This window comes from Paramacrobiotus metropolitanus, unplaced genomic scaffold, assembly GCF_019649055.1.
Source record: "Paramacrobiotus metropolitanus isolate TYO unplaced genomic scaffold, Prichtersi_v1.0 Parri_scaffold0000065, whole genome shotgun sequence".
NCBI lineage: Eukaryota > Metazoa > Tardigrada > Eutardigrada > Parachela > Macrobiotidae > Paramacrobiotus > Paramacrobiotus metropolitanus.
In genome coordinates, this window is record NW_026570285.1 from 130,432 (window position 1) to 142,966 (window position 12,535).

The 12,535-nt window shown below is 42.2% G+C and overlaps 1 protein-coding gene, 1 long non-coding RNA gene and 1 pseudogene across 2 annotated transcripts; 1 reads left to right on the forward strand and 2 right to left on the reverse strand.

Moving 5' to 3' along the window:
* Positions 1 to 1,212, forward strand: LOC129594044 (uncharacterized). Its single transcript, XR_008691153.1, has 3 exons — positions 1 to 169; positions 1,041 to 1,115; positions 1,195 to 1,212. It is a non-coding gene; the product is annotated as an uncharacterized LOC129594044 (long non-coding RNA).
* A 2,542-nt stretch (positions 1,213 to 3,754) lies between these two features.
* LOC129594017 (uncharacterized) lies at positions 3,755 to 4,883 on the reverse strand (annotated as a pseudogene).
* Positions 4,884 to 10,603: 5,720 nt separating this feature from the next.
* On the reverse strand, positions 10,604 to 12,150 carry LOC129594018 (tigger transposable element-derived protein 6-like). Its single transcript, XM_055490562.1, has 4 exons — positions 11,993 to 12,150; positions 11,640 to 11,928; positions 11,435 to 11,581; positions 10,604 to 11,254 (listed from the first exon to the last, which is right to left on the reverse strand). Exons 1-4 carry the CDS (start codon positions 12,127 to 12,129, stop codon positions 10,604 to 10,606), a joined length of 1,224 nt encoding a protein of 407 aa, XP_055346537.1. The 5' UTR covers positions 12,130 to 12,150.
* Between the last annotated feature and the right edge of the window lie 385 nt (positions 12,151 to 12,535).

Here is a 12,535-nt window from a genome sequence, read left to right on the forward strand (position 1 = left end):
ATTGCATTAGACTGCATATTCAACAAATTACAATCATGTGTTCATAGAATGGGGAAACCGACTGTCTTCATTCTTGACTCTTGAGAATGCAAGGGCATCCTCCATTATTAATAGACTAGCTGAGCCCCAACAAGACTGCGCGGAATTAATTAACTTACTTTGAGTTACGGTAAGTCATTTAGCTCTTTTTCCTTAATTATTAAGTAATTAACAAAAAATGCGTACACCAAACCCGAGAAAAAGCTACATAATACGCACACACATTTGTTTGTCTTTCGCGTGACCTTTGGGTCAGGGGCATTCCTGGTGAACTACGTAGTAAGTACTTAAATATTTGTGAATTGTAATATTCAGGGTTCAGCCACTCGGGTAACGGCTTTTTGTGCAATTTTTGGAAGCTGATAAAAATGGTTTCCCAATCCAGCTGATTCCTTCGTTGGACGGGAGCCCGTTCAGTTTCGATGGACAGACCACTTAGCCGTTGCCCGCTTCTGCCGTCACTTTATTGAGTTCATCGTTAATTTAAAGGTTTCAGAGGAATTTGGTGTTACTGGCGGCAAGGAAACCATTCACGGACTAAGTCCACACATACTGGACATTAATATGATTATTCCACACAAACTCTTAATATGGTTATTTCTAAATACATACATTATACAGTACATACATTGTTCTAAATACATACATTATTTTATTAAATACATTCTTCTTGGGAAGTGCGCCTTCGACTTGCTGGCCGAAGCGATGGATTCGGCCGACTGTGATATTCGCGTGGAATCGTGCTGGGCGACGTACACTGATAATGCCGATGATCCGCTGCGCTACGATCTCATTCATAACTCATAAGGGATGAGACATTCATTTTGAAGTTTTCTTACCTAATCACAGTATGGTCAAGTAGCCGCTTAATACTTTGTTCCGTGCTGTACTTCGGACCTTCGGAAATGCACATTATCGGCACATTATTACGAATTTACAATATTTGCATATTATTGTTGTTTTCTGCATGCATTACGGATATATGCGTCTCGTTTTTACAGGTTTCCACAATGAGCCGCACTATTGCCACCATTGGACAAGTTTCTAATTACATGTACCAGTACGGAGAACAGATAGTAATAATTACCAGTTGATGGCGTACTAGTCTTTCAATATAATAGTCTCACAAAATGTTAGCCATACGCTGTCTTCCAGTCGAGCACAACGTCTCGGAACCTGTAGAGCTTGGATAATCTGGCGGATGTGAATGCCGTCCGGTAAGACTCAGACATTCCCGTATGTTTCCAATGCCACTTGTTTTGTTCCGCATAATGCGCAGTAGATAACGACTGGTGACGTGTGTCATCACGATCCGGAGCTTATGTGTCATCACGATCCGGAGCTTGTCTACCTAGGCTCCGAATGGTCAAAACAACCATACCGCACGTACTGTATTCAAGATACCGCGCTGCGCTAACTCCACCGTTCTTATATCTACGAATCATAACTTATGCACCATAGTGCGACTGCGCTGCACTGGCCGACTTTCCTGTAACTAAGGGGAGAAGCCAGACAGCCAATCAGGTGTGGCTAGCAGCAAAAAATGGCTACATGCCTTAATTCATGCTAGTGTCAGAGCGGCATCCGCTCTCTATAGGATCGTTCGATAGAATATTTCAATACATTTTGTATGCTTTGCCGATAGCCTAGTGGTGCCTCTCTCGGCCTTAGAGTATGGAGGTTGTGGGTTCGATTCCCTCAATCGGCAGATTTTTTGCGAGTGTCTGTGCGAGCCTAGCCCAGCCCTTTCACTAGTTCAAGTTGTTATACGCGTACGAACTACGAACAAAGCGTTACATTCGCAACCACATTCAACGATTCCTGGTATCGGTCAGTGCGAATTTTCCAACAGTGTTATACTGACGATTATACTCGTATTGTCCTAATATCTGTATTACTAGTACTGTCTTTATTGTTTTATGACTTTTATCACTCTTTTTCATTTCCACGGTGGAAGAAAATCTCGATTAATTTATCCAGATAAATTAAACCGAGATTTTCTGGTTGTAGTTTTCTGTTTGTGTAGTTCTTTTCATTATTTTGTGTATCAGATGTGACCGATAAAAAGCCACGATCTCACTCCCATAATCTCATAATGGGCTGCTTTTTTGTGGCTGTCGGGCTTATTGTGCTGGAGCTGGTCTGGCTTTTCCCAGCCCGTCGTACTTGTCCGGTACAAAAAGGAGTCGATGGCAATGTGGAGAAACGTAAGTTTTCTGCGATTTAGGTGGGATATCTTCGACAGTTTTAGATTAATGCTTCGTAAGCCTTTCTGTCGAACTGCGAGATCTTTCCGCTGGCGGCACTTTGAACTTCCGGCTCCCACGGCGGCATCTACTGGTCACACAAGGACCATTGTGCTCGTTGGGAGCCGTTGCACTTCCTGCCGTATCAACTGGGAGGCAGAAAAGTTGACGGGCTTTCGGTTCTTCAGTCTTCGGTGATAACGAATTTTACTTTTTATACTAGTTAATAGTTATGATTATGCAGTTAGGATACACCATCATACCAGTTGCGTAAAACCGGACAAGAAGTGCAGTACGATTAGCAAGTATACATATACCGATACGACGTGCTTTTTTCATGAATAAAATGTGGCGCAAATTGTGCGGACGGCTGTAGCTATAGTGGTACTAAGTACTCTTTACCGATAACAAATTCTCGACGTTCTTAAAACTTCCGAAAATGGAAATATAGCGAGTTACTCAGACAGCATCTACAAACAAAGGCGGTCGAATAAGAGTCTGTAAATGTAACGTGTACATAACCTGCATAATAGCAAATTCTGTCTAAAAGCGCAAATGACAAATCGTATAATATGCAAAAGTGTGATATTTACACAAAGGGTTTCTATATAACGCTAGTATGAAGTTTCTTCCCCCCCCCAAAGTAGTTTTTTGAGAAAAACGAGAAAAACGAAAACAAACAAACTAAGATCAAGGATATTCATAATAAAGAAATTCATAATTTTCTAAAATTATTTTTGTTAAATTTCTTGCAAACAAAATTCACAATAATTACGTCGGAGATATGGTCAATCGGACGATGTGCGTCCATGTCAGCATGTAGATGACCACCGGTCAGACATACAAAAAAACCCGTATTTTGCCATAAAATGCGTAAAATATCCTTTAATTGTTGTTTACATTCTTAGGGATGAACGCAGCTGTCCAGCATGTAGCGCAAGGCCAAGTGACCAGTGGCCAATTTCTTAAACCCAGTTATTGCATGACTGGAAATGCTAAAATAAAGGGAATTAAGCTCAGTTTATTGTCAGCGAGCATAATTTGTCCATTCTTGCTAGGGGACCACTGACCAAAAGAGTTTGCACAAGAAAAATTCGAAAAATAATGAAGAAAATTGAAAAAATTCCAAAAAATTGGAGAATTTAAAAAAAATTATCCTAAACGCTTCAAAAATTCGCTTCGGTGATCCAGCAGCACGTGCGGTGAAATTTGCTTTCTCAAGTAGTCCCTTCTGTCGCTAGAGATTCCTTGTGTGGGCAATATTTTGAGAGGTGATACAATCATTTGGGCGGCCGGAACGTCTAAAATTAATAAAAGCATAATCATTTCTACTTTTTTAACAGAAATAATTAGCACTTATTACTTTTCTTTACGCGCTTTTGCCGAGTAGTAATGTTTTACATCTTCAGTTTCGTTGGCTCATCCTGCAGTCTTGTTCGTAACTCTGCAATCACTTCACCATCCGCGTTTTTCGTAAACGTAAAATGAAACACCTTTTGAATTCCGACAATCGCATGGTATTTGCTGTCCAAGTTGGTTTTCCAGTCTTTCCATTCCCATGGGAATTTTTCGCTTCTGTTGGGCACACCGTAAGCAAAGGCTTTGCAATTCGTTATCGACTGGCCAATTTCCAGGAGATGGGATGTGAGACTGCTTTCGTTACGAAGAAACTTTTTTTAAATAATCCAAAAAATCGGTCGGGCGTGAATTTAGTGTGTCCGACAGGCATGAAATGGACTTCAACCGATTCATAAAACCCAGAGTTTACGAGGTCCGCAAAATACCCCATTGTAAACCGGTTTTTATTTTGTCCACCGCAGTTGTCGCAGTAGAATATCGCTTTTTTTCGTTGAAACTGTAGTTCTTAAGTTGGTGATCTAGCATCGAAATGACCGCGTTCGGTCCATGGGACTCCTTTCCGCTTTCTTTAATGCACTGGCTTTCGTCGAATATGTAATAAGAATTATCCTGGCTGGATTCGCAAACGATGGCAAACAGATGCACCCGCAAACAAACTGAAAAAATAAATATTGAAGCTGGTTAATTAATATTATAATAACAGTATGAAAATTGCTTTTTTAACCCTTTTTCACACAAATTGTAACATTTACAAAATTTTCGTACCTAAGAAGTACAGCGGCCCGACCTGCTCCGGATAGTTAGGGATAGAGACCGATTGCGCAAAATCAAACGAGTAAACTGCTGTGGAGGACTCTACAAGTTCAGGATAACGCTGCCCTCCAGCACGCTGTGGCGGTCGAAATGGACGACACTGTCCCAAATAAGTTTGTTGTAGTGTGCACGCTCCTCCTGAACAAGATCCAAATGGTCCCGCCACTCCTGAGACTTTTGCAGTTTGTCTTCATCGGTAGCTTTTGCGAACCTCAATCCGTCACGAAGGGTAACACAGGTGTTACACAAATCAGTTCTCGGCGTCATAACTTTCGCCCAGACATTTCTGCAAATTAGTAAATTAAGATGAGTTATAAAGTAGAAAGTGACGAATGAGCATATCAAAAATATTATTACAAAAATTGTTGAATGTTTTATAACCATAATATTTTCAAGATATTTACCGAAAAGATTGTAGTGAAGCATAGCTTTCATTTGCTGCGACGGCGCATTTCACGTAGTCTTTCCACATCAGTTTTTTCTGTGTGTGTGCGGGTAGATAGATTTTAGGGACAGCCTTCACACCTCGCGGTGGCGCCGGCATCGGATAGCCGTACTTCTCTCCCTTCTCTTGCAGATAGATCCGGATACGGCTTACGACAACTTCTGGTAGATGGTTGTTGCTTGTCTTGCTGCACAACCCGTGCTTCGGTGCAACCAACCCTTCTGTTGAAAAGTGGAATTTCAGATTGTCAAGCTGGGTGCGGCCACAGTCGTAGATTGTACGGAACGCGGGCAGGCATAAGTTCTGTCCTGAATCAAACGGCATTCGCTGCATTTTTTCCCTCTTATCATTCCCAGGTCGTTCCCATAAAGTGACTGCAAATTAGTGGTTGTAAGAAGAACGTCTGAATAGTACACACCTTAAGTAGCAATAGAGCAGAAAATAATGATTATTTAAGCAGTGAATCTCGAGCATTTATTTTTAATACTCGGAGAAATTTTTATTACTTACTTGCACTAGAAAGTTTTCCCATCAAAAAAAGTTGCCTTTGCTTATTCCCCAAATTAAAATACTGCTGCTGGTGGCGCTCTAAAATTTCCTTCGGGATCTTCTGCAGACACATTTGTTTGCAGCAGGGTTTAAGGAAAGAAGTTTGGAGCTTTTCGGCAGCTTTTTGGCTGGTTTTGGTCTTTTCCTTTGCGGGTGTGACGGTGGCGGCCGGGGACGGGCTTGCGGTGAAGTGCACCATCTCATCCCAGAAAGCCTCGTGTGGTTCGTTTTCGATCAAAGAAACGTTGAGCTCTATTATAAAAATCAGAAACCTCAATGGTAAATAAAGATTTATCAGAACAACTATTATAGTCTGATTAGCAGTCTAAATAACGAAATAGCTAATTTGTCAATAACAGCACACAGAGCTTAAGGTTCTTTGCGTTATAGTATACTGTGTTAGTGGCGTTTCTTTATAGGTATCAACAATAATTTTTGCAAAAATTATTTGTTATTATAAGTATATACATCACTCGCTAAATTAAAGTTAATTTCTACGGTGCGGAATGTACCATCTGAGGCCTGTGAAGTGGAGGGAGGCTGCACAGCAGCCGGAGGTCCCTGTGTCATGGCTGGGGTTTCCTCCGCAGAGTCGCCTTCATCCTCCTGCTCCAGACTGCTACTCAGGTCCCCGTCAAACAGGTTTGACATGCCATCCGTGTCGCAGATATCAGACACATCCAGATTCGTGCTGCTCTCAGTATAGGGCAAAAGCTCCTCTCGTTCATTCTCCTCGAAAATGTTTTGCAGCAGCTGACGCGCTGTGAATTTGGCCATTTGCCACCAATAATCAAGTAAAAACTAGTAACTAAAAGTGTTAGAACTTGTATAAATAGTATAAACAAATAAAACAAACCATTGCGCATGCAAACAAACGAAACGCTGCCGTCCGCAAAAATTTACAGCAAGTTTATATTCACACTGCTGTTGTTGCGCTGCACAAAGAAAAACAGGGTGATTGCGCAATTTTGGACACTGTACGGCCTACGGTTGACCAAACTGACAACCGACACCACAGGGTGGTAGAGCACTATTTTCTCTATAGTACTAGCGGTGGTCCCCCCCGAACCATATTTTGCTCTGTGTAAAATGCTTTTGCACTTATGCTGGTTTCTACTTGTGTCTTATTAAAACGTATTAATAAATAAATTAAATTTAATTTAATTTATTTATTAATACGTTTGATACTAGCATTAGCAAAATAGTCGTGCTAAGATGCAAGACTGCACGTTGAAATAGATGGATAACCGAAATGCTAAATCCGGCAAGCAGCCGATGAATCGCTGAAAGATCAGTTGACTGTAATTTATAGGGATGGCAAGACTTCACTAGACTTCACTCTGCTTCACTAAAACTTCGTCAAAGCTTTTAGTCACCAAAATTCACTTCACTAAAAGTCAAGTGACTAAAATTTACTTAACTAAAGTTTTGAGTCGTTAACCGTTGTTAACTTTGACTAAATATAAATATTTATTTTCTTCAAAATCAGTATTTGCAGAAAGTTTCATGAGGAATCGCACTAGTTTTATACAGAATAAAGATACTGCATTGGAAATCCGTTCGGAAAATGATAATTGCACGCTGTTTTGGCCCAGTCAGGCTGAAATTAGCGACTTGTGGACTGGTTGGGCTCAGCTTCCGATGGTCTGCGCATTAAAATTCTCTCCTTTTTGCACTTTCGAGCCCTGACGAGCCAATTTATGGAAATCGGGTTAAATCGCTTCACCAAAACTTTTAGTGACTAAAATCGACTTCACTTGTTTTAGTCTCCAAAATTTACTAAACTAAAACCTTTAGTTTCGCAAATTTTAGTGACGGTTAACGACTAATTAGTTGACTAAAAAAATTTTGCCACCCCTAGTAATTTATGGTACATACTACTAGTATATAGCACGTACTACGACTTACGAGTAGTGATAGAATTAGCCTCCGCAGCTCCAGTGCATTTTAACGATGTTCCATATGAATCACAGCATTTGTTTCTCACAGTCAATCGCATTTTGAATGAAGCGAAACTGCGAAACGGCACGGGCACCATGTACCTGCAGGATTATGGGCGTGGCCCCTCTTCTATGGGGTACCCCGTCCCGGATTTTCTGCCGGACACTGAGATCATTCGAGCCCCAGAAGGTGGCACTCTGCTCATTCCCTGCAACAACAGCCACAACACCAACAAGCAGGTGCGTATGGGCATTATATAGACTTTCAATATCGACCAGTTTGTTTTGATTCAAGATTCAGGGCGATTTACAAAGCGTCTTGCCGGAAGGTCTAATAAGTGATAACGGCAGCTTAATTTCGCAGTAATTCGACATGCCGCAATTTCATTAGAAGAGAGTAATTTGGAGAAATTTTAGCTACTAGAAGTCTATTATTTAGCGCAATTTTTGAGTACAAATACCGGCCTGTTTTGTTGCAGTTCATATTTCACTGCACATTCATATTGTCGTTGCACATTCATCTTGTCGCTATAATCAAGCTTATTAATTTGCAAAAATTGTCGGCACTGTACAGGTGTCCCACCTTGCGATTCCGCCGGCATTCACATACAACGGTATTCTGGTCACTGTTCCCGCTGACGGCATAAAGAGAGAACCGTTTGATGAAGTGAACTACTGCTGCAATTGTACGGAAGAATTCAGTGCCGGAGACCGTCGTGTACCACGCAAGTGGCTGGTGCCCGAGTACGATCCGGCCACCGGGGCGTTTTCCATCGCGTTAGTGAACTTCTCCTACGTCTACACCGGCCTGTACGAGTGTCTGCACTCCAACGGCAGCCAGCGGGTGGTGACGCAGCGCTATTGGGTCAGTGCCACTCTTTTCCGCCACAACGTTTTCAATCCGCCCATGAAGAACGTAACCGTGCTCTACGGTGAACCAGCGGCGATGGTCTGCCCGGTGCGCTTCAATTTCCTCCCCGGATACCTCATTACCCGCTTCCTGTGGCGCAAGGGAAGCGTGCTCTTACTGGTCGAGTCTATCCCCGGGATGAAGGGTAAAGCCGTGTCACCGTATGGCTTTAGAGGAGAATTTACGTTTGGTATGAAAGAGCCCTGTCTGTGCAACGCGACGATGAGGTTCGACAGCGTTACGTATGAAGACGCCGGTCTGTACGAATGCTGGTTTCGCATTAACGACCGTCTAGATGAATGGATCGCTCAAGAAGCGTACTTGCACGTAATTTAAAAGCAAAGGGCTTCAACTCGGCGCGCGATTCGCTGGCCGCACATAGTATCATTAGATTCCTTGGAATTTGAGGAATATGTTATCTGCAAAAGGTTTCTCCCAAGCAGTGAGCTGAAGTTGCAAAACTTCGAAGAACCCAGCAAGGTAAAGATGGTTAAAAGCAAGTCTTGACGTCAGCCTGCGATGGTCGCAATCACACAATGCGGCGCTGCGTCTGTACAGCTGTTTCGTACGTATGGACGTGCGATGACTCTCACAAAAATTCACAGCTCAATAGATCCCGCTGACAATAAGCGGTGTAGCGGTGAGCAGCGAACACAGATGTGATCTATCACACGCGCTAATGATTAGGCAACGTAAGATTATGCGTGGAGTTGATGAGCATCGCAAGCTGACGTTTTGACATCAATTAGCCATCTTTACCTTGCTGGGTTCTTCGAAGTTTTGCGACTTCAGTTTATTGCTTGGGAGAAACCTTTTGCATGATAACATATTCCTCAAATTCCAAGGAATCTAATGATACTATGTGCGGCCAGTGAATCGCGCGCCGTGTTGAAGCTGTTTACTCGTTAAATCAACAACGATAGGCGCTATATCTACTAACGATTTAGCGGTTTAGCAGCTGACTTTGCAGCTCTTCTCTGTGGTAGTTTTATTTTTTACTCTGGAATAGCTTGAGGATTTATGTTTGATTTGAGCTATGGTTTTCAGGAATAGTCAGAGCTTTGATTTTGGAAAATGTGATAGCGCGTATCTCTGGTTAATGGTTTTCACGTTACATTCCAGTGGCTTTTCCCTTATGAAATGGATTATGTTGTTCTCCATACGCACCGATTTAGTATCGTGTTTCGTACACGATAATGTTATAAAAATTCCATTTAAAAAATTATCGTCAGAATCTTGCTTGTGCAATGTAGAATGTAGAGTTTCCTGGCGTTTCCAATCCAAGCTTGTACGGCTGATTGTCTGTACCGATATTAAGAACCGCGATTTTGGACGATACGTACCGACCCATTTTCCTTAATTGTCAACAACTTGATTTGAGCAAAATACGCAATTTGGTTGTACAACTTATGCGTATTACAGTACGGTAGTAAGGCGACCTTTGCAACAGCCGATTACAGAATGATATTCTGTACGTACCTACAGAATGATATTCTGCACGTACCGGCACCGGCAGAACGTGTGGACGCTGTGTTCAAGTACCATGTGTAAATCAATCGCGATTATGTGGTTCTTTGGAATGTTCTCGTCGAATGTATTTTATTGTATTAAACTATTTACTTTTTCAATTGATATGGGTGTATTTGGTACTCTTGTTTAGGTTCTAGGTGCTCTTTTTAAGCTATCTGAAAATGTTGTTTTAAGATTTTGTAAAATTCAAATTTTCAGGCAGTTTTTTTATCATAATTCTTTTTCTAAGTTTAGAAGTTCAAATTTAAACAAAAGTTGCTGACGCGGCTAACATATAATGGTGCTGGTTGAATTATTATTTACAGTTTTTAACTCCGCTGAATTGTTTTCAGGGCAAAATTGTATATAATCATAATTTCTTTATAAATAATCGGTGTAACTCTTCGTAATAATTGTCGCGGAATTTGTTGTTAAATTGTACGGTTGTAATACGTGAGAAATATGAGAAGGACAGCCCTCCAACCCGGTGGAGCCCACGGCCACTGCATAGGTCATTCGTCGATGGCGTACAGTCGGGCGCGCGTATAATATACTGTAGCCGCGCGATGAAGTGGCTCCACTGTTAGATCCGGGCGCTGCCTTTCCCTCGTCGGGCACTGAGCACGGTGCTTACCGCCAACGGGCAGCGCACACGTAAAGCTTATTTTTATTAATTTTATTTTAGTACTCTTTTACTCTGGTAGACCGTTTTCTATCTCACAGGTATTATCACTCTCTAAAATACTATCACTGAATAAACTAATCTCCATTTCAGAATCGCTTTCATCAAGTACTAGTAAATTTTCCTTATCCATTCCAGAGCTCTCATACTCATTTTCAGAGCTCTCATGATCACGTTCTCGGTCATCATTCTTAAGCACCTGAGCAGCGAAAACGATTTACGGACAAGATCTGGGGTTACGCTTTGCCATGCACGAGAGATCATATCCAGGAAGTCTTGGCGCCCTGGCTTCTTCAGATATCCCGATTTTGTTACTTCATGATGAGTTGCTCGCCAAAGCTGATATTCGCTACGAAAAGAGGCCTTCATTGCTTTGTTAACGCTGACATCAAGCGGCTGATAATCGCCTGTGCGACCAGCAGGCACGAAGATTTGCTCGACATTTCGTTCTCTAAGTAGGAGCTCCGATGGTTCTTTTTTGTGGACAGGTGCTTGGTCTCGAACTAAAACACGCTTTTGCGTATCTTCTGGAAATGTATACTTTATCCAGTCCAGATCCATCTCCTCCGTCCACCAAGTAGAATAAGAGCTCTCAACAAAAATATTAGAAGGAACTTTCAGCTTGTTCATTATCCCTTCTGACAGCTTCCCATTCTTTCCCCCCTTTAGCACCACTACAGCGGGATATTTTCCACCATCCGCACGGATCGTTAAAGACACAGTTATTCCTTCTTTTTCGCCAGGAGGCTGTTTAACAGTTACCTACAAAGCCGTCCACAGTCAGCTTTCTAGAGGAACCACCCCCCCGCTGGTTCCCAGGGGCACCCCAAAAACCACAACAAACCAGACTCGTAAAATTAATAAAAATATCAGAGCTCTCACAATTATCATAGCTTTTGTTATAAATATTTGCAATGAAGTGAATAAAAGCTATACAATTACTTCTTTCACTCCAATGGGAGAAAGTGTTTTCGGTTTCGGCGCTACAAGGCGAATCATCGTCTGATCGAAATTGAATACGCGGTCAGCGGGAGTTTCATCCAGAACGATGGAATTGTGCAAGCGGAGAAAATACTCCAGCTCTTCTTCCTGTTTTTTAGAAAATGGTCAGAGCTCTGATTTCTAATGTTAAAAAAATTCAGCTTACCAGATCTTCTTCTGTAAATTCAGACTTGCGAGCATGTTGAGTTGGGACACGGTATCGCAGGCACTTTCTCTTCAAAAAGCTAGTAAGCCAACCGTCTGAAGCCTTGAAGGTTGGAGCTCCTTCCACCTGGGCTAACTCTAGCGCTCTTTTTTTCAGCTCCAGACGCGTCACAATCAGACCCTTCTTCCGCTCGGCCAGGAGAAATTCGTACAAAGCGTCCTCTATGTCAGAGTGGTCCGGCTTTCGCTTGTGTTTCTGCTTCCGAAGAGGCTCGTTCTTCCTCAACCTGCTGCAGGTAGACTGGCTGCTTTCAAGAACACGCAAGTAGATAATTAATTAAAATTTAATTGTACCTTTTCCAGCGTGTGAAAGTTCTCCACGGAACTCCGATATTATTTGCGTAACTCCGTGCGCTCACATCAGCGGCAGCAAAACCGATCAGAAATGCTCGAATCTGTTCCTCTGTATAACTACGCTGCTTTCGGCCCATTACGACAAATTAGAGCTCTGATTTAAATGCTATCCACAGCCGAAATGCAATTATTCACTTTAAAATGGAAAAAAAACCCGTTAAATTGATTGAAAATCAAAAATGCAGCAGAAATTCAATTTTTTATTCAAATCAGCGTATGTATATACGTCGTGCCTTTTCTCGTACACCAGACTCTGTGGAGCCACTTCATCCCGCGGCTACAGTACTTCCACCGTGGCTGCATTTTCTCTCGCGCTCTCTATGCTAGACGGAGTTTATAGCGGTTGCTACAACTTTGTGGCTACGTGCTATCCCCTCCCCCGATGCACAAATGCTAGTCTGTTCGCATAAACTCGTCGCCAGCTTGGTGCCCTTCTAGCTGATAGCAAGAAAGTAGCCAGTTCACAGCGGCTTGCTACGACTA